Here is a 25,511-nt window from a genome sequence, read left to right as displayed (position 1 = left end):
TATACCTGCAGTAAAGCAATCACACATTGCCCTTTCCGAGAACCCTTACCAACTTGGACTTCACAGTCTTCTCAAAAAAAAAACTTGGACTTCACAGTTTCTTTTTTCTTGATCAATATCTCTACATATTGGGCTTGTCTTTATATGACGAGTAGTTTATTATGTTAAAGTAAGATCTAAAATCTGACTCGAGATTTGAACTGAATGTAATCAAAATTTAAATTATTTGTTTTGGTATCTGACTTATCTAAATGGCTGATTTTAGGTTTTCCCAATCAAACAACTCAAATTCAATGCAGATGAGTCACATCATGACAGTGAAAAAATAAAGTACATCAACTTAGTAAACCATTAGTTGTTGGCACTAATTCTTCTAGTTTTATGAATAGTCCTTTTGTTGCAGTCGTTATCAAGGTTTTTCGAATTGTTCAGCGTGTTCCCCGAACCCTTGACCTTTAGGAGGAAGATTGTACCTCTTACCACTCCAACCAAGGGTTATTGGCACAGTTGTTATCAAGTTGGTTTCTTCTACCTTATAGTTTTGGGTTTTACACATAAAATCAAATATCTCCGGAGTGTGGTTATGAAGTTTCTGCTGAGCCAAATATTGCTCGACCCTGACCAGTCGAAGAAGTTAGCTGATCGGTCTAGAATTATACGTATAGGAACAGTTGATACAAGAGCAAGTCCTCGCCAAAGCCATTAAGGAAGGGACCACAAAAGAGCTATGCCACCTAAACCCGGTCATGCGAGGTCATTGTGAGTCTCCTAAGTGTCGTGAACCCTCCATTGAAATATAGGCAAACGAAAAGGTGGTTCTGGCCCAACTCTGGTAGGAGACCTGCGGTGTTTCGAAGTCGTGAGGAGAAGTTCGCATGAGTCAGCTCGATACCTTAAACCCTGACATGAGAAGGTAGATACAATTGCACAACTAGAAAAGGTAACATGGACGCACTAAGGTGAAGGTGATGACGCCTCCGTGACCAACATGTTCGACAACAAGATGACATGACGAACTGTATCAAGACCCCTAGTGAGCCTTAGTAAATATCCTTCAACAATGAAGACGACTTGCAGGAATCTGGGACATACTCCCTGGTGAAATGGTTGAGGTGTAACCTCAACTGAACTTGATGGATCATCTCGATAAATATAAATCAATCGTGTCGCAAAGCGAGGGGAAAGAAAACACTGACTTTAGCCATTTTTAGGTGAAATACATAGGAAATACTATTTTTGGCCAACCAAAATGGTCGGACCTAGCAAAAAATGTTGATGTGCATAAAAAAATAATTCTCGTCGAACCATTTCGGGCTATGTTTATCGGGCACATAGTATTGTTTTCTTTTATATTGACTACAATAGTTATTACATTACAAAAGCAATATACGTCAATAAGATGTGATAAAGCACGATAATCATTGAATTCAAAGTCTTACCGAACTGGTTTACAACCCACATTAAATTACTAGTCTAAAGTCTAACTAAACTAATGACCTAAACCCTGAACCCATCTAACTAATTTATTTGTACCTTTATAATTGAAGTTGAATAAATCATGGATTGCACTTCTGTTTTGAATCGAACCTCCGAAATTGAAGAGTAAATACATTACCAACTGAAAACTGAGCTATGAGTTGCCCCATAACACTTATAGAAAACATAAGCAACCAAAAATACCTACCCCAATCAAAACCTACCCACTGGTGAAACAATCCAAGTCGGTTTGGATGGTAGTGATGTCTGTTTAATTCGTTAACTTTTGCTTTCAAATTTGACTACCTCTTTAATATATTAAATCATAATTAAATGGTGCTTAAGTGTTAATCAAAGTTTAATGGTTGGTCTAATTCTGACCTGAAAATTAACAATAATTGTTCCTTGATAGTTAGTCCACCACGTGTAAATATGCCATGACATAGTCCATGTGAATATGTCTAGACACGTGTCAACTTCTCTAGCAAGGGATTAATTATGGGATTAATTATATATTTCCCGTTTAATTATCTCCATGAACTAAAGTTCAAATACAACAAGTATCTTTCAAAAATCAATCTTAGGCTTTATTATAAACTATCTCGTGTGCATTCTGGAAAGAAGAAGATGAGGATTTGAACCAATTATTACGAAAAGGTAGAGCGGCGGGAGAAATTTCGATAACCCAAACGATAAACCTGATGGGTTGAAAGTGATGAAAACTAATTTTCGGAGTTATTATGCCGATGGATAGTAGGTAATGAAGAAGAGGAGATTATAGCACTTCGGATTTATATATCCTGGTGTTTATGAAATGCTCGTAATAAATGTGTGTTCAAATCAAAGGTACATTTCCAAATAGATATAAAATCATTCAAGAGTCCTAGACCTTGTTAAATGATTTCTCATGCTCGAAGTCAAATCTAGAGGCACTTAATGGAGAGAGCTTCCATCTGCCAACACAAAATTGGATCCTGCCAAATCAAGACAAACTCAAAATCAACTTTGATGCTACTTTCATGGTTGGACGAGCACCTCTGACTGCGGTTTGTAGGAATGGTGATGGAGACTTTATAATAACAATCACATTACACGCATGGACATATTCGGCGTTGGACGCGGAAACAAAGACAACAAACTTGACACTTTCTATGACGTTGAGTATTCTCGGACTGACTATGATTACACTATTGAAGATGATGCGTTGAAAGTTATTAATGCATGCTCGAGTGACCCAACTCAGGCACCATGGAAAATCAAACCCATCATAAGGAGATTAAAATAAAATTGTCTGTGTTTTTTTTAGCCCCCGTAAGATAAATCAATGTAGCATGTAAATTAACACACTATTCTTTCCGTTTGAATTTAAATTAACACACTATTCTTTCCGCTTGAATTTAAATCAACTTTGAATTTGAATCAAACTATTGAGATCCTACAAACTTTAATCATATAATACTCCCTTATATATAATCAATTGAAAATGTTAGGCCATCAACTTAACTACTACTTTACTAGAAACTTTATGTTGGAAAATATATTCCTACTCAACTAATACAAAAATATCTTCATGTGTTGGTGGAAAAGTTTCCCAATAATTTTGAATTCTATATCACAATAAATGAAACCCAAATTATTGGACAATATATTAAAATGTGAAGTATGTATCTGGTGAGGTATGAATTCTACCATAATAATGTTTGAATCCGCTTCTTGGCCAAGATCTTCTCTTTTTTTTTTTTTTTTTTTTTGTTGAAAGGCCAAGAGCTTCTCTCTCTTCCCTTTTGTAGATGTAGATACCCAGATAATAAGATAGACCGATGTAGAAAAAGCACACCAAAATATCATACTTGTTTGAAATAATAGAGGAACTATCTAATCTGCTTATAATTGATGTCACCTACCCACCTTTATCCCGAGTACGACATTTTTCTATTGTTATAAATCGGATAAATTCAAAAAATTGGAAGCGCTACACTAATGACCAATGCTACACTAATGATCAACCTCACATGGAAATATTAGGGTGACTGAATGTATAGAAACAAATATAATCCAAAATCTAATGACTACAATATTACCATGTAAAATTATTGTTAAGTTCGTGAATATCCAACTTCAAACCAATCGGCAATAAGTTATGAGAATAAGGTTATTGTTAAGTTTGTGAACATGTGTACCAAAACAATTGACAAGAAATATTTAAGACTTGAATATTGTACTTTTTATTATGAATAAGGCTTCAATTTCGTAAAACCTCGACTTATAGTTATTTATTTTTGCATAAACTTATGTTATCTATTGATCAAGTATCTAGCCCATGCGTAGAGAAATAACTCGATATGCAATTAATGTTATCTATTCATAATCTTAAGTTGTTCCTTTCCCCTAGCATGTATCCTCTTGTTCGACAATATATAATACGAGGGTATATTCTGTGTCAGGTATACATAAACCGTTCTATAATTTCAACATTAGAGATAAGTTGGAGATGTGTAATTTTTACCCTCTAAAATAAATTTGAGAGGTATATTCTCAATCGAGTTAACTTTGAAAACTATATTTAGAGATAAATTTTAAAAGTCTTTTGAATAAAAAAAATATACTCTAAATAGTATACCTCCTCTCTTGTGACATTGGTACGAGAGTGTCTAGGATTTGTAACTTCTCACTTTCCTAATCTTGGATTTCCAAAGTATTCTATTTGAAATGTGGTGATAGAAAAGATCAGTCTTACAATTGGTAGTCCAAGTGGTTCCAAGGTGTTGACATAAACTCCAGAAAGTCTTGGAGGTCCCAAATTCGAATGTCAGAAAAGGTGAAATCTTTAGTTATTTGAATTAGGACTATTAGGGTATAAATAATGTAGTTGGACTTTAGGTCATAGTTCAGTTGCGCTATAAGCCGGGTCTTGTAAGAATTTGAATGAACGGTTATCGAACTTATCACCTCTTGATGTATCAATGACAAATGTAATGACTATTGTTGATCATATTTCATAGACAATTTTCAAAAAAAAAAAAAAAGTGATAAAAAAGACCCTCGTGGGCGACATGAACCCAATTTCTTTTCAAAACAAGTTGGCGGATGGCATGGAAGTAGTCTGACAAATGTGATACTACCCTCATACACATGTCAACTAACAACCATATGCATCTTCCACATTTCCTTTAGATTTCAGTGAATATAAACATCTGGGCCCTCTCTGAGCCCACTAATATTTGAAACTTGCCACGTTTCATTAGAAACTTTGAAACTCACAGCTGGAAGAATAGAAAAAGGTAGGCCTGTTCTTTTGGGAGTTATAATCTCAATACCAAATCTTTTCCACGTGTCTTCACTTCAACTCTGTAAAATAATACAAAAGGTAAGGGTAAAATTGGAAAAATGAAATATACATTCGTGTTTGATTCTTATTGGTCCATGTGTAGGAGGAGTTTTGATACGTATCTCGGTACGTGTTGTACTTTTACGTAGAGAGAGAAAGTTGATATTATAAAATGAAGGGATGAGATGTGAGAATGGATTCGTGTTTGCTGAGAAAAATTATCTGTGCGTGTTTGAATCTGCCCGTCAAGGTAACGGGCAGCTGCCCAAGAGCCTCCTTTCTCTGTGTAGAAGGGCTAATTTGCTAAATTTCTTCAGATCGGTCCCTCGTTGGAATTAATATTAAGGACGTATAGTAATATATATGTATTTTACAGGGACTTCATAGAGAATTTTGGTTCTTCTGTTTTCTTCTTTTAAAGCTCCGAAACTTCAAATTTCGATTTCGAGATCAAAGAATTGAAGAACTGATTTCTAGAGAGATTTCTTCGTCGGAGATTATTCAGATCAGTGATGGCGGAGATCTGTGTTGAAATTGTTAGTGAAAGTAAATCGGAGATGAAGACGGAACCGGTTTCACGAGCAGCACGACGGAAAAGAATGGAGATTCGGAAGTTAAAGTTGATCACCGGTACTGGTGAATTTTCTACGAGCAGAACACGTCGGAAAATAAGTATTGATCAGAAGGAAAATGATGATTCTCAAACTGATGATGATTCTCAGAACTCGAATTCTAGTTCGAATGAGTCATCAGTTGAGGTAGTATCAACTTCTCCTTCTATTTCTCTATCTACAGTAACAGTTACAGGTAAAGATCTGATCTCAGATCGATGTCCGAAGTTCGGTATGAGTTCAATTTGTGGTTGGAGAAGAGATATGGAAGATGCCGTATCAATTTATCCATCATTTAGTCGGAGTAATTCTTCTGAGACTCCGGTGAGATTTCATTATTTTGGTGTTTATGATGGCCATGGATGTTCTCATGTGGCTATGAATTGCAGAGATCGGTTGCATCAACTAGTTAAAGAAGAGATTGAAAACTCAGAATCATTATCATCATCATCAAGTTTTGAGTGGAAAACCACGATGGAAAGAAGCTTTAATCGTATGGATAAAGAGGTTTTAAGAAGAAATAATGGAGGAGAAGAACTGAACCCTAATTGTCGTTGTGAACTGCAAACTCCTAAATGCGATGCCGTTGGATCAACCGCTGTTGTTTCGATCTTAACTCCTGATAAGATTATTGTCGCTAACTGCGGTGATTCTCGTGCCGTACTTTGTCGATCCGGCAAAGCTATCGCCATTTCAATCGATCATAAGGTCCAAGCTCTTGCCTGGTCGATTTTTTAACAGAAATCACGTAACATTTCCATTAGAGATCTAGAATTCAATCGAATTGATACCTAGAAACTCAATTTTGATTCTGATATTCTGGTTCTTTTCTTTAAACAGCCAGATCGACCAGACGAACTTCTTCGAATTCAAAACTCCGGTGGTCGTGTGATCTATTGGGACGGTGCTCGTGTTCTTGGTGTTCTTGCGATGTCCAGAGCAATCGGTAATCGCCATGATCTCTCTCTCTCTCTCTCTCTCTCTCTCTCTCTCTCTCTCTCTAACTCCGTTCATGGCGCATGTTCATTTTATCGAGATCCGATCTAGTTTTGATTAGATAGCTGGAAAATAATGCAGGTGATAATTACTTGAAACCGTACGTTATTCCGGAACCAGAGATCACAATAACAGATCGAACGGCTGAGGATGAATGTTTGATTATAGCATGTGATGGTTTATGGGATGTAGTATCCAACGACACAGCTTGTAATATCGTGCGGATGTGCTTAAATAGTCAAGGAGCGGATACGCAGTTGACCGTATCTGAAAACGGTAAGGAAGATACGTTGACCAACGTTGAAAGTTCTGATAAAGGTTGTTCGGACGCGGCGTTATTGTTGACGAAGTTGGCTTTGGCTAGACATAGTACAGATAATGTTAGTGTAATAGTGGTTGATCTCAGGAAAACCAAGTAATTGATAGTTCTTTTTTTGTTTAGTTTATTTCGTTTTGTGACAAGTTGGAAGCCTGCGAATTGCTGTTTCCTTTGGGTGCTTTAACTATATTGTAATTATATTACATCAATTTTTAGTTTTTCAATTTTTAGGGCAAATACATTATGAATAAAGAATAATACATTATTTTTTTTAGGATAGTAAGTTATGAATAAAAAATATATGAAAAAATAATAAATATAAAGCTTAAGATGACAAGAGAGAGAAGACTAATATTAAAATCTTGCCTGATATATATAGCTATTATTTTCCAAATAGCTCCCCACTTTGGCTTCCCGCCTAGCCTCCTATTTTATCAAAAATATCCATATAGCCTCTTTTTCGCCGTTAATGTTGAAAGATAGTCAAATTCAATTTTCCTCTACCGAGAATACCCTTCCGTGTTGTCAGGCGTGCCAGACAACTGCATTGTTGTCGAATCCTTCCCTTAAATGTTTAAGACCCTTAAATGTTTAAGACCCTTAAATGTTTAAGACGTCATCAAGATCTTTTCTCCACGACCCCGTTTCTTGGAACGATGATTAACCCCTCACCTTCCCACCCAGTTTAGAGTTAAACCCAAATTTCTTTCACACACACTCTCTCTCTCTCTAACTCTTCTCTCTCGCTCTTCAAAAAAATCTTCTCTCTAAAACTCTGGTTCATCTTCTGATCTAAGTTTACCCAAAATTCTTCCATGGACGACAACTATCATCGCCGTTATCCTATAGAAAATCTGATCGATGTTCAGGTTCACTATGGTGGTTATTTTCCTGATGACACCGATTTAAATCATATTCATTACACACAGTACGTTGGTGGAGATGTAACCATATTCCAAGACATCGATGTTCCTTTGACGAAGGAGTGGATACTTGAAGTTCCTTGACGCCGCATGCAAAGGGTTGAAGTTGTTGAAGGGAACTATTGTGCTCCATTTGTGGGTAATTGTTCAAAGCAAATCATTTATTGGTCTGGTTTTAGACTATGAAACACTAAACCTGATATTTCTTGAGGCTGGAACTTTTAGAAGGGGTGATGGATTTCACCATTTTTCCCTTATGGTTGAACATCCAGAAGTTCCGCCACCACCACTAGTTATGTACCTTGAATGACACTTCGAATGGCATAACCCCCCTAAAAAGAAGAGGTTCAAGTTGAAGGGTGGTTTTTGGTTGAGGGATAGAATTGCAACAAAAGGGTTGAGTGTACTGGAACAAAGGAAGGGCAAAAGGATAATGTTGACCAGAGGAGCAATAAGGTGAAGGCCTAATCTTAATTATTATTGATTCTGATGATGAGGTTGAACAGAAAAGAGGTGATATTGGTGGCAGCTCTGGTATGGCCATGCAGTTGGTGATGATAGTGCGGTGGCTTCACGTCATAGACGACTTGGTGTTGGTGTGGGTTTGGAAGAAATTCCACAAGTAGTGGAACAAAGAGATGATCAATTGAGAAATAGGGGCCCACAATATTTAGGGGCGAATGGGAGGTGATTCATCTTCGACTTCAACAGATTGGTCGAATTCAAATTCAGAAGTTAGACCACCAGAAATTAATCAGAATGAACAAGATTTTGGTGATCAGCAAACCAAAATTGATCAACCAGATATAGATTTTGGAGAAGACACAGAAATTGATCGAATGAAGGAAGACGTAGGTAGCTATACTAAAGTTGATCAAATGGATGGAGATTTGGGGGGTCAAACAGGAGTTGATCAAATGGAGGAAGATTTATGGGGGGGGGGGGGCAACAAGAATTGATCCAATCGAGGAGGAGGTTGGAGCCCGAAGAGAATCAGACCAAGTGGAGGAGGAATTAGGGGTCAAACAGGAATTGATCCAAGCCAGGAAGAGGGTGCAGGAGAGATAGGAAGAAGCCAAATGGAACAAGATGTAGGGGCCAAACAAGAAATGACCCTGACTAGGCTAACTTTGATTAGGATCAGTTTATGTCTACTAATGAGGATACATAGAGACAGATACTAAGACAGATGGTGGGGGAGATGAGATCATAGTAGAAGGAACTGAAGGAGGGGACAAGGATCATCCCAGTGAAGAAGGGGAAGAGAATAACTTAGGTGAGAATGTTGATCCTGAAGAAGGTTATCAGAGTATGAGTTCATCAGAGGGTGATGATGAATATGACTCAAGATTCAATGATTATTCTAATTTTGTTGAAGGGACTCAGAATATGTACATGACCGAGGAGGTAGAGGACGAAAGAGAAGTTGGGAAGCAACTGGTGACAGGCATGATGTGGCCAACCATTCATGAGGCAAGATCATTCATGAGGTCATATGCCATCTCTCATCATTTCACATTCAAACAAGTGAAGAATGAGAAGAAGATGTTGAAGTACAGGTGTAAAGAACTGAGTTGTGGGTGGAGTGTTTACATTGGTCAAATGAGTGATGGCAACACGTATAGAGTTGGGAAGAAATGTAATTTTGTGCATACTTGTGCCGCAGATGCTGAAAATAAAAACTCAATGGAAAATTCTTAATGGATAGCACAGGGTGTGTCAGAGGAATTTATACGAATAGGGAGAGAGAAATAGAAAGTGGAGTTATGGTAGGTTTTCCCCACATCCAGTGATGCACCAATAGAATACGGAGAGAGAAACAAACTTCCCTTCAATTAAGCCTACAAATTAATGGGTTATGTAGAGAGAGAAACACTTTTGAAAACTCCCGAGTTCCAACTCAATTTCCCACATAATCTGACGGACCTTATAACAGGAAAAGGAAAATTCATGGGCCCCTACCAGTGGGGGGCCCAGTGCGGGCGCCCTGCCCGCACTGGGGCACCACACGACCATGTCAAGTGTGACGCTAGATCTAATGCTATATTAAGTTTGTGGGTGACTGACTCGAACACGATTGGCACATGACTACAAGATTAAAGAGCCCTAGATATATCATTTGTCAGGTCATTACTCATAACAATTCCCTTTACGAATGTGAGACTATTTTATACCATAAGCTTTAAAAAAATCAACACAATTCATCCTAATTTTCAATATAATAACTTAATAGATTAAAAACAAAATAAAATCCTATTTATTGTTGATTAGTTGATGGATTATCAAATCAAATATTCAAAGAATAAATAAAAGTGAACGATCCAATTGTTATAAATTGATAAAAAGAAACTTAGAATTTCTTCCTTATTGTAAGATTAAGCTATTTGTTAACTTTACGTCCCTGTTGGGGACCAAATAATTCAACAATTATTTAGAAACAAATAAAAATAAGTACATCTAAAAATTCGGAAGGTTATCTTGTATAATCATGAAATATTGTATACCTTTACTAACTGTATGTCTGATACTGAATCTATCTTATTCAGAAGAGTCATCGAGTCAGTTTCAAACAAGAACAAAAAATAACAAGCATCATATGAGATAGTAAGATAATGAATACAAAGCGAAAAAGCAGGCAAGCAAGTACTTGGTGACAGTGCATAGATGTTGAGGCACATCAAATTTTTTTGCGGAATTTTGTAGTAAGCGGATTAAATAACAAACAAATAAAAGAGGAGGAAGAAGAAGCTTATAATCTCTTTTTGTTTTGGTATGCAGAAAAATGTTGTTTAAACTTGAAAATTTGCCAAACAGTAAATGGGCGTTGGTTTGTGATGGTTGATAATACCCTACTCCAAAACAGAAGTGGTATTTCTGACTGGTCTCAATTATATGATGATCCATTTCATCAAAAAAAAATTATATTATGATCCAGACTATCCCGTTTTTTGGGACCTCATATTTATTTACAACTATTTTGGGGGGAATTTATACTTGCAACGTTACAATTGGTATAACCATAATGAAAGTTATACTTAAGTGATGGTAGTGGTTCAGGACATTGGGGGACATTCGTAGACAAAATATTTCTTGGACATTTAAAAACGTTTTAGGACATTTGCCCGTAGACAAAATGTCGTTATGCACATTTCAAGACATTTGAATCCATAGACAAGATGTGTAGTGGATATTATTATTATTATAGGTTAATTCTGTTTTGGCCCCCAATTTGTGACCAACTCACCGTTTTGGCCCCCATAAGTGTCAGACAGTACGATTTGAACCCAAAGGGCTAAATTTTGACGAAATTATCCTCGGGGTCAAAAATGAATTATTTCTTAAAAACAGGTTAAAGACATAAAAGCCACATAACCTCTTTCTTTCTCCTCCACTTCACCTTATCTCTCCTCCATCACACCACCTCACCTTCTTCTTCTTCTTCTACGAATGGTTGCCAGCCGGAGTAAAAATTCCGACCGACCACCATTAACCTAAAAAAAAGTGCTCACTCCTTTCTCTCTCTGAAACCTCCGGCGAAGGGGTTTTCCCTTCGTCGGAGATCTGGTTCCTCAGACCTTAAAGGTCTGGTTCGTGATGAACCAGACCTTAAAAGTCTGGTTCGTGATGAACCAGACCTTCGAAGGTGTGGTAGATCTGCAAAAAGGTCTAGTTCGTGGTGAACCAGACCTTCAAAGGTCTGGCAGATCTGAAAACCAGACCTTTGAAGGTCTGGTTCGTGGTGAACATTATCTAGTAAGGGTTTTTAGGTCCAAAATGGAAAATGCCTAAACCCTTTTTTTGGGAAGATTGGACCCTAAACCCTTTTTGAAAATTATTTTGGGCCTTATACCCATTGACTCTACTTTATATTCTTCAAAGAAGCAAACAATAATATTATTTTAATGTATATAAGTCACCAAAGTTTAAACTATATATTACAACGAAAAAAAATCTAAAGTCGGAATTATTTAGTATAAACAAACACCGCAGCAAAGTAAAATTAAAAATGAACATCATTCGACAAAAATACACATAAAAAGTTTCGAAATATGTTTTTGTAATTCATGAGTATAAAAGTGACGAAAAATATGAAGATAAATACTACGAATTCTTTTTTACGAAAATATAGAAATACATATTGGTTTCAGGTATCCAAATATATTGAAACTCTATTTTTTTTTACTTTCTATGGAACCTAATTCCTAAGGTGGAGCAAAGAATTAAAAGGAGTGTATCTCGCGGAAATAAATTTCCAAGAAAATTGAAGACATGAAATTACACTTTCCTATTTCCGTAGAAACTTTTTTTGTTTCCAGAGAAATAGATGATATCAAACACAACTTAAAGAAATTATACTTGACCTGTAATTTTAGCCAGAACATGGCATGAGCGATTACGTTGTATGTCATTAGATATGCCACGGAATCACTTGGGCATGCTCGGGCTAAAAATTTGGGTCATTTAAGACGGTTGTGTTCTTTATCCAAATATCTTCAATTCCCTCTTTAAATAAACTCCTGTTGTTAAACTTGGTTGCCCAAGAAGTTTAAAGTGTTGACATAAACTCCAAAAGTCCCTGGAAGTTCCGGGTTCGATCTCTAAAGGAGGTGGAATCCTTGGGTTATTGAATTTGGAATTATTAGGGTGTAAATAATGTTGTTGGGGTTTAAGTCATAGTTTAGTTCGGCTTTAGGTCTGTTCTTGTTAAATTTTCAGTTATCGTGCTTATCACATCAATGGTGTGTCAACGACATTGTAATGACTATAATACATCATAGTCAATTTCCAAAAAAGAAAAATTCCTCGGTAAAAAAAACATTCCATTTTCACCTCACTTGGCAATCAGGGCCTGCCAATAGTAAATTTGTTGTGCTTATAAACATATCCTGAAACGAGGCTTGTGACGTTTTAGAGAACGGGGCGTCTAAAATGAGTCCGGCTAACACTAAAGGCACTTGAATAAAACCCTAAGGTTAGTATCTGAATTAAACACCGATATTAAAATAGTGAGCTGTGTATAAATAGTTTATAAAAATTTAGGTTTTTTTTTTTGAAATTGACTACAATCTACGATAGTCATTACATTGACATTGATACATCAAAGATGTGATAAGCACGATTACCCCGGGTTGGACTCCTTGGGCTGGGGGCTGGAGCCCCATGCTCCCAGGCTACCAAATGGGAGCCCGGGCTGGGGGGCTCCCAGCCCCAAATATGGCCGTTGGGGGTCTCCCAACGGCCATATTTGGGGTGGATCTCCTAAAAAGGGGATCCACCCCACTTCTTTTTATTTTTTTTTTAATTTTAAAAATTTTTCTTTTAAACTAATTTGTTTTTTCAAAAAATATAAATTGTTTTAAAATTGTTTTTCCAATCATTTCTCTAATTTTTTCTTTTTTTAATTTTTTTCATCTTTTCAAAATTCCTTCTCTCTAACATAATATTAAATTTTAATTTTATATTTGAAATTAATAATTTATAGTTGAAAATTGAAATTAAAAGTCCGCACACGTACATTACACACGTACATAATTTAGATTTGGGAGCCCCCGTTAGGAGTCCGACGTTGGAATTGAAAAAAGCTCCGGGGCTCCTAAAAATCAAGGGGCCGAGCCCCACATTAGACTTGCCCTAACAACATTATTTATGCCCTAATAATCTCAAATTCAATAATCCAGAATTTCCGGGACCTCGAGAGACCTTTAGATTATATGTTTCCCCTTTGGACCACGTGGTCAACCAATTCTTGACCGGTTTTCTCTCTTTCATTCTGCTACATCTCTAGTGAAGGAGAAAAACTTTACTAAGGCCTTCAGCTCCTACTAGGGCAAATACAAATTCACTATGGTTCGTTCTCTATCTTTCTCCTTTTTTTTTATCATCTTGTGAATCTTATTTTCTCATTTACGTGATTTGCATCTGATTTTGTTCTGAATCTATTCCCTCTATCTATATCTGTTTTCTTTCTCTGAGAACATCTTGAGTAAACATTTGTTAGATAGTTTTTGTTCATATGCCATTTTCGTATGTTTTTATAAGTTCAAATTTTTTCCAGAATGTTAATTTATCTAGGGTTTGCTTCATATGTGTGAACTGGGTCGTCATAACTCGGATCTATAATTCTAGGGTTTATCTAAGGGTCTGTTTGGTTTACAACGTGGAATCTTTGTATCGTATTTTTTGAATTCTAGTATTTGTATTAGGGTTGTAAATGCTCTAGGGTTTTCTCAGAAATCAATATTTTATCCAGAACAGTTAGTACCCAATATTTCTTTTGTGAGCGATCAAGCAAAACCTTAAGAAATCTAGGGATAAACTAGAACCTAATTTTTCTTGTAAAATGAAGTAGAACTATTGCCCTTTCAGTATGTTGTTTCAGTATTAGTTTGTATGAATCATAATTCATAAACCCTAAGCATTAAAAATCAGGTACTAGGCCCGCCTAGGCGCCAATTTCATCCTAATCGGCACATAGCCGATCGACTGGGCTCTTAGCCTTAGTCGATTTGGGAAGCCGACTTAGTGAGTGCCCGAGAGCCGCCTAGCACTGAAACAGCTGGGAACCAACTAAGTCGGTTCGGGTTCAACATCTCTAATTTTTTTTTTTCTTCCAAAATCGACATTTTCTTACATCTAGGGTTTTTTTTACCTCTCCCTCTCTACCCCTTCTTCACTTACTAATTTGAAGGTTTCAACCTCCATTACCTTGCTTGTAAGTTTTTCTCAATAACTCTTTCACTCTTTCTCTAACTTGTTTTCTTTCTCTCTTTATCTCGTTCTTCCTCTCTCTGTAGTCTGGTTGTTAGTAACTTGTTGTTCCTATGTGTTACTGTTATGGGTTGATTTCTTTGTTAGTTCTTCTTCTTTATATCTTCTTCATACAATTATTTTCATTCAACTTTCTTATTTTAATGTTTACCAACTCAAATTTCTCATCTTATTTGGATAGTTTAATATATTAATAGATCAAATATCCATAATCGCTATATATAATTATAATTTTTAATGTGGTCCAAACTTCCACCGAGAAATTTGATCTATTAATATAAATAGCGATTTGGACCACATTATAATTATAAATCGGTGGAAGCAAGACCCCGATTAGGATGAAATTGGCGCCTAGGCGGGCCTAGTACCTGATTTTTAATGCTTAGGGTTTATGAATTATGATTCTTACTTTCTTCAAAGTTATAAATCTTTGGTAAGCTCAAATTTTGTTAATTAGTCCAATGTTCATTTGCCGGTTGATGGTTATGATTCTTACTTTCTTATTGTTAGTTCAACTTTGGATCCGATAGATGAACATAGGGCATTTAAGATTCACGTTGTTTGCACTGTAACAAGAAATTTTATTCACAAGATTTCAGTGTTCAAGAGATGATTGTTTTCATATGTCAGTTGCAACATTATGGACTTAATTTACATAATTGTGAGATGCATCGACAACATCGTTAGGAATGTATTGTTTATCACTAGAAATTACCTTTAAAAAACACTTTTACATGTATTGCATGAATCATAGATCGAAACCTACTTATAGTGACTTTCGTTGAAAAAATTGGCTATCGTGTAGTTAAAGCTTAGACTCGTTTAAGTTAAAATCCTGGCTCCGACCTGAGTCTGACCTTTTCTTCTCTCTCTATCTCTCACTATCTCTCTCTAATGTAGAATTCCATCGTTTGTTGACCATGGAGGTTCTCACTTTCTCTCAAACGTAGAACTCCATTGTTTGTTAACCACGGAGGTTCTCACTTTCTCTCTCTCAAACGAAAGGTTGTAGATTTTTAAAAGGTACTCTGTTACTAGTCACTACTTATTATATGATGAGATCAAAATCTGTGGAAGTTGTATGCTAATCTAGTCTTGATTTTAGGGCTTCAATTGACATCATCTTAATTTCACCCTCAACTATTTGATATAAGTTGTGTATGAATGAAACATTATAATATGATATTATGAAATTAAAACTCCTTCTATTTTGGGATTCTGAAAGTATTTTTTGTGACCAATTACCATCAGTTTTCGTTGGGGCTAAGGTGGAAATTAGTAAAAGAACAATGGTCATAAAATAGGCTTGTTAAAATTGTCGATTTCTAGCCTCTTAAATGTTGAAGAAGAAATTTGTGGTTTATTACTACAATTTTAATAATTTAGTTACATCTTCTCTTTTCTGTCAGTTCATTCACTCTGAAGAAACATCAAAAGGAGTTTGGAGGTGCACCAAAGAAAGCTAGTTAAGATGTTTTTCCATATAGTGCTTGAAAGAAATATGCAACTGCACCCTCGCCACTTTGGGCCGAACCTACGTGACAAGCTAGTCGCAAAACTCATGAAAGATGTTGAGGGAACTTGCAGGTTACACGTCTCATTGTCATTACCATCTATTGACTCATGCATGCATATGCATATGCACATACTTAAGTTATAGTTTGTTTTTCCCTTTGCAGTGGCCTACACGGATTCGTAGTGGCGATCACAGGTGTGGATAGTATTGGGAAAGGGCTGATTCGTGACGGAACAGGATTTGTGACTTTCCCTGTCAAGTATCAGTGTGTTGTTTTCCGACCTTTTAAAGGAGAGATTCTTGAAGCTGTCGTGACCATGGTTAATAAGGTTTGTTCTCTGCCTGGACTCTGGAAGTTCAGTGTCTTTTCTCTTTACTCTAAATCAATTATCTTACTCCTCTTATACTTTGATTACTTCCAGATGGGGTTTTTTGCTGAAGCTGGGCCTGTTCAGATATTTGTATCCAACCATGTGAGTATTTTTTGGATTAAATTTATGAATTTTCAGAAACTCATGTCGCATTGGTTAACTGTGGTCTATTGGATTGTAAAGAGGAAGCAAACCTAGGATGTTCCTTAAAAAACTTGATTATCTCTGAAAATTGAAATAAGAAGAAAAAGTGTAAGATTGGAATGATGGGGACTCACCAATTGATATCAATTTTTTTCCTGTTCGTAGCTGATACCGGACGATATGGAGTTCCAATCTGGAGATATACCAAATTATACAACTTCAGATGGATCTGTAAGTTATTACTTTCAAGTATATTTTAGCACGAAGACGAAGTGCGTTCATCATTTATTAGTTTATAAAGATTATGGTTCACTTCTTGTAGGTGAAGATTCAAAAAGAAAGTGAAGTGCGGTTAAAGATAATTGGAACTCGAGTTGATGCTACAGAAATAGTAAGTCCTACCACTTTTAGTTTTCTCAATTTTAAGTTCTTACATCGTTGTCTTGTGACATTAAGACTTCTGCCTTTTTGCTATTCTTGAAGTAGCTATTTGGATAATTCATTTTTGACATGTTTGATTAAGAAATAGGGAAGTGCGAACAGTGGCTTATTCATGAAAGTTATTTACTTTTAGTAGAAAGTGGTTAAAAAGTTCAAACAACGAAGAATTTTATCTCTTTACTTGATTGTTATCTATACTACTAGGGGTTAAAAGTTAAAATATCGAAAAGACGTGTCCTAGAACTTGTTTATGTCCAAGTTCTCCCTTTCCATGAGTTATCTGCAGCCGCTTCTAAATGGAGTTCACATATATATTTCATTCACTAATCCAAATTTGAACTTTTTTTTTCTGTTTACTTGATTTTTATCTGCTGAAATAGTTCAAACAGAAAAAAATTGTCATCTATATATTTACAAGGGTATAAATATATAGATGGGTCTGCTGAAATAGTTGACATAATAACAAAATAATCTTCCATTTTGCTTGATCGGAATGCATGTTGCGGATATGTTCTCCTAATTTTTATATGGACATAATATACATCTTACTAATACTCTACTCTCCTTTTGATTGATGGGTCTGCAGTTTTGCATTGGAACCATAAAAGACGATTTCTTGGGTGTCATCAACGATCCGGGTGCTGCTTCTTAGTCCGGTCAATGGTTAGAATATCCAAAGTTTCCATCAACCACCACTAATATCTATTCCGAGAATTGTTTCTGCTGCAACTTGCTAACTCATATTTCGTAACGTTTCAGGCTAATCTTTACAATCACATTTTGAGGAGCAATGTAATGGAAGTTTGAGGGGGGAACCTATGCTACTTCCTTTCCTAGACCAGACCATTAAGTGATGAAGTAGCAGATTCTATTTATTGAGGATAGAGAATATGTGATAATCTTAAACTCTTTTCTTTAGGTATTTATGTGGTGAAGATAAATGGATAGTACATAAGTTAATCAGGACATCTCTTTCATCTGTATGTTAGTGAATGATTGTTAATGGAATGGAATTAGTTTAAATGCCTTAATTTTTCCAGTAAAAGCCTTGCTTAGGGTCTCCTTTAGAGGTTGGACCTAAACTGATGAAATAATTTTAATTGTTTATCAAGTAGAAGATTGTTATAAGATGGTGCGACCAGCCATCTAGGACGCTAGCGATACTGTCTACTTTTTTGCACATCCAGGTCTCATTGTTTTAAAAGGCCTCTCTAGGGAAGGGTGTTTAACTTCTTAACAGGAGCATCACATTCCGTCTTATCTGATGTGAGATTGCTTTACAACAAAGATTACAAAATTTTTTTTTCCCGGTAAAAGGGCTGATTACAATACAGACAGGGATGGAAAAAAAAAACCCGTGAGCCCGAATCCGCCCGAGGTGGCCTGAGTCCTTGGACGCCCGATGTCCGACACAGACACAACTTGTCCGGCATACTATTTGAGTCCGTCCGTTTAAGTGTCCGTCCGACCACCCGCTTGTGCAATCAATACTTAATATCTATATACCCTTTGTTTATATACATGTTTAAGTGTCCTTCTGCCATCAGTGTGAGATCATAAACTATTGAGAAGTAGGCATCATGTAGGAGGTTGAGGTGTTTAGTCTCATACTGATGAGCCAAACATTAGATGGAGGTTTGGGAAGTTGATAAATAGCCAAACCCAGAATTAGGATCAAGTAGTTTAGTCCCACACTGATGAGCCAAACACTAAATGGAGGTTTGATAAGTTGATAAAGAAATCAAACCTCAATTAAAGGGAATTGGGATAAATTTATTTAGTCCCGCACTAATGAGCCAAACATTAGATGGAGGTTTGGGAAGTTTATAAATAAACCAAACCTCATGTCTAAGACTTTCACATAAGAGTGGGCCGAGTGTAAAGGACTTGTCTATATGAGCACTTTTACTTGGCTGGGCTGTGGGTTGTGGCAATATTTTGCCCGGCGCCCGATTGTCTGAAACCCGCCGTGCCCGACCTTTTTGGCAGGCTCGGACGGGCAATGAACACATGAAATTTGTGAAGTGCCCGTCCAAGTTCGCTTGATAGTAGTGACTGTCAGAAGGCTTGGGTGTCCGTTTCACTCGGGTCGGGAGGGTGGATGTCCGCGGACTGCCGTCCAATTCTGTAGCGCCCCAAATCCCAAATCTCAAGCTAATCGCCTTGAAATCGAAGATTTGAGACCTTCAAACTGGATCCACGAGCAACACCTAGAGAGAAAGGTTTGCCTTGCCCAGGGGTTTGTACCGTAAATAAGTGGGTAGCTTAAAGGTCCTGAGCTTGTGGATAATCACGTAAGATATGGAAAAGAAGGTCTGACCTCTAGACAGACAAAGTGAGCAAACCCTTGTTGATAATCACGTGGGTGATGTAGGAAGGGTCTGACCCTTATAAAATAAGCGAACCCTTAAAGTAGACGAACCCTTGATGGAGTAGGTGAACCCTTGTTGGAGTAGGCGAACCCTTGTTAAAGTGGTTATAGGAGAGAGAAAGTAGACAGACCCTTGATAAGTAGACAGACCCAGTGGGAAAGTGTGTGTTTGCTTCCTCAAATATCCTGTACTTGGTAAGACCCTGTACCTTGATAAATTGGCTTGCTCCTTCTGTGAGCGATACTTGATAAGGTTAGGTATATGGATACGATACCGTAATAGTACTTAGGTGAGAGGAGGGAAGTGGGACTATATGATGAAGCGAGACTATCAAAGAGCAAGACTCTCTGAGAGAGAAAGTAAGTGGTGTTTGTTGATTGCCAGATGATCGAGTATTTTTGTCGGGAATTAGATCATGGTGTTAAGTTTGTATTTGGTGTGTTCGGCGATCACCCGATCATCTGTATCATCTTCTTCTCGCTCATTTTATAGTGTCTCGGTTGCCTTTCACTTGGCAATGAGCTGTCTCTTTAATGTTGTAATGCATAGAGTTGCCACCATAAATACGAAGATCGTAACTCTCCTAACGGGTATATCCGAGATATTGTCACCTTGAATGACAGTAACTGCTAATGTCAAAAAATGACTTTCCGCTATCAACATGAAAAATAAGGGACTTGAATGCCTGATAGCGTCCGTTAAGGTTAAAAGTTCTGTTAGACTGGTTGCGGTTCTGGATTCCTGCTTTGGCTCCTCGCTCCAGCTCTGGTTCCTTGCTCCTGCTCTGGTTCCTGGCTCCTGCTCCTCGCTCCTGCTTCTCGATTCCTGGAGAGAAACCTGCAAAGGGTTCGAAAACCGCTCCGACGCTCAAGACAGTTAGGTTGCTCTTTGCAGTAAAATAATGAATATTGATTCATCATTTTGAAGGCGAGTTATGGAAACCCTGTAGTGATGGGGGATCTCTCTGGTTGGAGAGATCGTATGAGAAGCTTATGTTTTTAATAAGCTTGTGTGTTGGGCAGAAAGCTTGTTCAGTGGGGAAAAAGCTCATGTCCTTTAGAGGACGATGGGGGGCCCTTTTATAAGCTTAGTTGGACTGACTGTGATTAGACGGTCAAGATTAGGCGGTGATGATCCACCGTTTAGGGAAATTTCCCACTGTTCGTGGTTAGGATTTCCCTTGTAGTTTTCTCGTATCCAGGATAAATAGAAGTTCCTGAGTTTAAGGATCCTTCGTAGATATCCTGCCGAGGTGATAGATTTCTGGGAGATGTTTCCTTCCGTGGGAGTCTTGAAGCCCAAACTTGCTTAAACACTTAAGATCTGCGACTGACTGAGATCTCTAAGAAGATTCCGGGTGTCGGTAAGCCTGTAGCGCATTCCTGCCCTCCCAGTTTATGGTGTCAGACAGTGGCCTAGCTTATGTGGACCCCCCTCATTCCTTTGGAGATCTCAGAGCAGATATGTCTGTGCCGAGGGTGAAACAGGGTTGTTACTTTCAGCTGACCTCCCAGTTAGGGGTGTAGGTAGCGGGGCTTTAGCCGTTTTGTTTGCCTTAAATCGGGTGCGCTGGTTAGACTTTAGGTCCGTTCTTGACTTTCTGATGTCAGTCAACGTCTGGACAATTTATGCATCATCAGTAACGTTTCCCCAACGGATATGCAGAGGGAGGTCTGCTGGTGAGGATAGACCTATTTATCCAGGGCTGGATATGCTTGCATATCTTTACGTTGCTTCGGGGTGCCCGAAGCTTAATGGGACGGGCCCAGTAGTTATTAATTCATGGGCTTGGTCACCGCGTAAGTCCATTAATCGTGGATTTTCAGGGGCACCCCTGATGACGTATTTTGGCCCATACAATTTGTCCCCCACTCTCTAAGTTGACGGAGTGCGGAAACTTAGAGAGTAGTTTGAAGTCGTACGTGTTGATTCGTAGTTCGGTTACGTTGCATCTGTAGCGCAGTTCGGGTCCCTGGGGACTTGTCCACGAAAAGTGTCGCGTTTATTGAGTCGATCTGGATTGCTCTAGAGAAGGTATGTCGGAGTGATCCGATAAATTTTTCAAGCGTCCTTTCTTATCTAAAGTATCGACTGACGGTTTGAATGCTTCAACTGACCACGACGACCGACTTTTTGGTCGTACTAGAAATACTATGATAATCGTATGCTTTCAGAGAAATGTTAAAATAATAATATCGAGTGATAGAACTTCTTTTTGTCGAAATAGACGCGTCCCATAAAATTTCTCGTAAAGATATTTTAATTCAACGAATTAGAAAAAACCGAAAAATATTTTGGTTGAATATCATAAAAATTAGACAAGGGATGGATTCAGGCTCCCATATGACGGGTCATATTGTCGCGTGGCAGTGCCAGGGCACATTGGCCAGTCCGCGTACTGCTTGAGGCAGTACCTTAGGCAGTATCACGTCACTGTGCGATGCAGTATCACGTCACTGTGCGACGCCCAGCAGTTTTGCTCTACCGCCAGCTGGCGACAGTATATCTAGGGCATACTGCCCATGTGTTGTTTCCACGTAGATTTTTTCTTGTTCTTTTTTTTGAATCAAAAATGGAAAGAGTTAGGACCTCACACCTGTATATTTATCGGACCATTCAACGATGAGGATCGTTTAATGGGACGGTGATGTGACTTCAGAAGGACTAATGTAACAAACACCAGTGATCGTCTCTTTCTGGCTTTTTTGGACGAGGTTATTTTTGTTTGGTTGCCCGTGCGTCATACTCTAGGTGTTGAGGTCCATCATTTATTTTCTTGGGCATATAGAATGTGACTGCCCAATGGAAATAGGTGACGGGATAATATTTAAGGCGAACCAATGTGGTTGCCTCTTTTTTTTCAACTGACTATTTTATAAGTGTCCGTTCTTCTTTTTTTCTTGTCTGATCGAACACGTAAGAGTCTTGTATCTCGTACAACCGGAGTTAGGGAACTCTTTCAGTGAGTATTCCGCTTCCCTGGGTGTAATAGGAAGTGTCCGTCCTTTCTGGGCACTAGTTGTCGAAGTTAGACTTGAGCTCTTGATGGAGGCAAGCTCATGAGGCGGGACTACGAATTGAAGCAAGGCATCGGTAGTTTTGACTTAAATTTTTAACGAGGCGGGCTCACGAGGCAGGACTACTGATCAAGGCAAGAAATCTGTCAGGTGGTCTTGACTTCAATTTTAATGAGGCTGACTCATGTGGCAGGATTACCAATCAAGGCAAGGTGGTTGCCAGGTAGTCCTGACATAAACTTTTTGATGAGGCGGGGTCATAAGGCAGGACTATCGATTGAGACAAGGCATGTGCCGTGTAGTCCTGATAAAAATATGTTTAATGAGGTGGGCTCATAGGATAAGACTACCAATCAAGCTATTGCCACGTGACCCTATGTAAAGTTTTTAATGAGTGAGCTCATGAGGTAGGACTACCGATCAAAGCAGGGTGTCTACCGTGTAGTCCTGACATAAATTTTTAATGAGGCAGACCCGGAGCTCTTGGCGAGGCAGACCTAGTGCTCTTGGCGAGGCATGAGATGCAGGGTAGTCAGTCAAGGTAAGGCTAGCTTATACGCCGAGTGCACTTGATACAGACTGAATGAAGGTTACTCAAATCGAGGCTGGATTGTAGAGTAGGGCTATTGACCGAGACATGGCTTATAAGTCGAGTGTTTTTCGATCGTAGACTTTTAATGAAGCATGTTGTAATTAAGGAAACCCTGAGTGCTTTTGATCGTAGACTTTTAATAAGGCGGAGCTGGTGTGCTGATCAAGGCACAGGCAAGCTTGTCGTTTCAAAGGCAAGCCGAGTTTGCCGAGTGCTCTTGATGTGGATTTAGCTGTGCTGCCGGGGTGGAGCTCCGCCGATGAATGCCTCTTATCCATAAGGGTAAGGATATTACCCTTTATAGATAATTTATATTTTTTGCCTCTTTTATCCATAAGGATAAGGAAACCACGTCAAGTACAAGCTTAACACTATTATCTGGTGATCGTCGAACACAACCCCATATTCATTTGACATCACTGTCAAGCATTCCAAGATCATCTGACAATCAACAAATACACTAAATAAAGTATTTGTTGTTGACTTTAAACCCATTTAGTTGTTAGTTTAAATTTGACTGTTATTGTGCTTATCACATCTTAATGATGTACCAATGCCTTGTAACGGCTAATATAGGTCGATTCTTGTAGTCTACTTCTCAAAAAAGTTTTCATGTTTGACCAAAAAAAAGTTTTTATGGACTGTGGGCCCATTGTCTTGTGGGTTCATAAATAGTTCTATGGAGTATAGTTCTCTCCATAAACCACATGTGACTAAGTAAGTGGACAAAATATAATGTTGGGAGCGGCTAAAAGCACTTGCTAAAAATGTTGTTAGCCTCCCGATTGGCTCTCCTAAAATTGTTGTATACAGATCGATCCATTTGAAATGCTCTCTGGTTGTGTGCTGATAAAAACTTGTGCACACAATATAATACTTTCAGGATTGATATTAAAGTTAATTGTAGAAGTGTCTGATGCGCTACGACGGGTAGTTAATTTGTTGTTTTTCGTGGAGACCAATTTTTTTTGTTGTATGGTGGATATTTTGGCATCCAGCAGTATCCAATTGGAAGTCTGGATGGTAGCTGAACCAAAAAACAAGTAGTTTGAAAAATCCTCTAACCAAACCACCTTATATTAATTAGTAGAGACCTTCAAAATATTTGAAACCCAAGTAAGTGACAACCCTAATTTATGTTTTGTGTTTCTTACAAAATAACCCACCGAATTCCAAGAGAAATATCAAAAAATACTATGTCTTATTCGAAGATCAAACAAAATGTTTTGATTAAATTTTCTTGTAGGTGGATATTTTCATGGAGACCATTTTCTTTTTGTATGGGGCATATTTTGGCATCGAGCAATATCTAATTGGAAGTTTGGATGGTAGCTGAACCAAAAAACCATGAGTAGTTTGAGAAATCCTCTAACCAAACCACCTTATATTGGTTAGTAGATAACTTCAAAATATTTGAAACCCAATTAACTGACAACCCTAATTTATGTTTTGTCTTTCTCTTAAACTAACCCACCAAATTTCAAGAGAAATACCAAAAAAATACAATGTCTTATTCCAAGATCAAACAAAATGTTTTGACTAAAAGATAATCTACAAATTGCTATTAACTTATCCTAACAAAAACTCTTAAACACATTGGGGATTATTAGGTTCATCAATCGTCATCTAAGTTCTAGTTACAATACTTTCAACAAAAAAAGAAGAGAGCTTTACTTACAACACAATAAATAATTTATGTTTTGTCTTTCTCTGATACTAACCCACCAAATTTCAAGAGAAATACCAAAAAAAATACTATGTCTTATTCCAAGATCAAACAAAATGTTTTGACTAAAAGATAATCTACAAATTGCTATTAACTTATCCTAACAAAAACTCTTAAACACATTGGGGATTATTAGGTTCATCAATCGTCATCTAAGTTCTTGTTACAACACTTTCAACAAAAAAAGAAGAAGAGAGCTCTACTTACGTCACAATAAATAAGAACACTTTACAAATTTTTATCTCAAATTTAGTCCCGGCGGGGCTCGAACCCGCGACCTTCGGCTCATAAGACCAACGCTCTAACCAACTGAGCTACGGGACTTAGATGTTAAAGATGTTTCGATCATTTTATTAGTAGTGAGCGAGTAGAGAAGAAATGCCTATATTGAACTCAAAATGCATATACTGAACTCGGAAGTGATTGAGACAATACAAAATGAGTAACTAGCACGATAAGTAACTCTAAAGTTAGTGACCATCTTGATGTTTTAACGATATTTAAATGAAAGTTAAACAATAAATATATTTGAAATATTACGAAAATACTTGTATAATGCAAAATACTGAAAATTTTGGTGTGTATTTAAACAATAAATATATTGGAGAACATAATACACGAAAGTAGACACATTTCAATGATTTTGATCTTCTAATAAGGTAACTGTTTCTTTCAACAAAAAGAAAAACAAAAATAAGTAACGGTTAAATTTTAAGAATCCCGCTAGTCCTAGAAACATTTCTTGAGAGACAAAATACCAACAAACCATCTTTTTTTTTTTTTTTGTTGAAACTACCAACAAACCATCTACTTGTTAGAAAATAACCAAATTGGGTTCCAATCATCTACTCTTTTTTTTTTGTTAGAAATCCAATCATCTACTTAGGTGCTGTTTGTTTTTTTAAAATTTC

General features: G+C 37.4%; 2 protein-coding genes and 1 non-coding gene across 4 annotated transcripts; 2 read left to right on the top strand and 1 right to left on the bottom strand.

Moving 5' to 3' along the window:
- Positions 1-4,965: 4,965 nt before the first annotated feature.
- LOC147565526 (putative protein phosphatase 2C 24) lies at positions 4,966-6,954 on the top strand. The gene is made up of 3 exons (XM_086651999.1): positions 4,966-6,123; positions 6,256-6,361; positions 6,493-6,954. The coding sequence occupies exons 1-3, from the start codon at positions 5,317-5,319 to the stop codon at positions 6,828-6,830; spliced, it is 1,251 nt and encodes a 416-aa protein (XP_086508125.1). The 5' UTR covers positions 4,966-5,316; the 3' UTR covers positions 6,831-6,954.
- A 6,332-nt stretch (positions 6,955-13,286) lies between these two features.
- LOC147565525 (DNA-directed RNA polymerase II subunit RPB7) lies at positions 13,287-17,924 on the top strand. Of its 2 annotated transcripts, XM_086651998.1 has the most exons (9): positions 13,287-13,500; positions 15,322-15,444; positions 15,831-16,008; positions 16,101-16,266; positions 16,360-16,410; positions 16,618-16,683; positions 16,775-16,843; positions 17,480-17,556; positions 17,653-17,924. In XM_086651998.1, exons 3-8 carry the CDS (start codon positions 15,893-15,895, stop codon positions 17,543-17,545), a joined length of 534 nt encoding a protein of 177 aa, XP_086508124.1. In that variant the 5' UTR covers positions 13,287-13,500; positions 15,322-15,444; positions 15,831-15,892; the 3' UTR covers positions 17,546-17,556; positions 17,653-17,924. The 2 variants fall into 2 exon arrangements, with proteins under 2 accessions (XP_086508124.1, XP_086508123.1); XM_086651997.1 differs by lacking the exon at positions 15,322-15,444 and having other exon boundaries at positions 13,325-13,500.
- Positions 17,925-24,850: 6,926 nt separating this feature from the next.
- TRNAI-UAU (transfer RNA isoleucine (anticodon UAU)) lies at positions 24,851-24,924 on the bottom strand. Its single transcript has one exon. It is a non-coding gene; the product is annotated as a tRNA-Ile (tRNA).
- Between the last annotated feature and the right edge of the window lie 587 nt (positions 24,925-25,511).

This window comes from Eschscholzia californica, unplaced genomic scaffold, assembly GCF_041429995.1.
Source record: "Eschscholzia californica isolate CP2 unplaced genomic scaffold, dmEscCali1.0.p SCAF_1, whole genome shotgun sequence".
NCBI classification, from domain to species: Eukaryota; Viridiplantae; Streptophyta; class Magnoliopsida; order Ranunculales; family Papaveraceae; genus Eschscholzia; species Eschscholzia californica.
This window is presented reverse-complemented; position numbering and strand designations above follow the sequence as displayed.

Coding starts and splice junctions, on each gene's coding strand:
- LOC147565525 (XM_086651998.1), top strand. CDS start 15,893: ATGTTTTTCCATATAGTGCTTGAAAGAAATATGCAACTGCACCCTCGC. Junction 16,009..16,100: donor GATGTTGAGGGAACTTGCAG/GTTACACGTCTC, acceptor TTCCCTTTGCAG/TGGCCTACACGGATTCGTAG. Junction 16,411..16,617: donor AGATATTTGTATCCAACCAT/GTGAGTATTTTT, acceptor TCCTGTTCGTAG/CTGATACCGGACGATATGGA.
- LOC147565526 (XM_086651999.1), top strand. CDS start 5,317: ATGGCGGAGATCTGTGTTGAAATTGTTAGTGAAAGTAAATCGGAGATG. Junction 6,124..6,255: donor CCATTTCAATCGATCATAAG/GTCCAAGCTCTT, acceptor TTCTTTAAACAG/CCAGATCGACCAGACGAACT. Junction 6,362..6,492: donor TGCGATGTCCAGAGCAATCG/GTAATCGCCATG, acceptor AAAATAATGCAG/GTGATAATTACTTGAAACCG.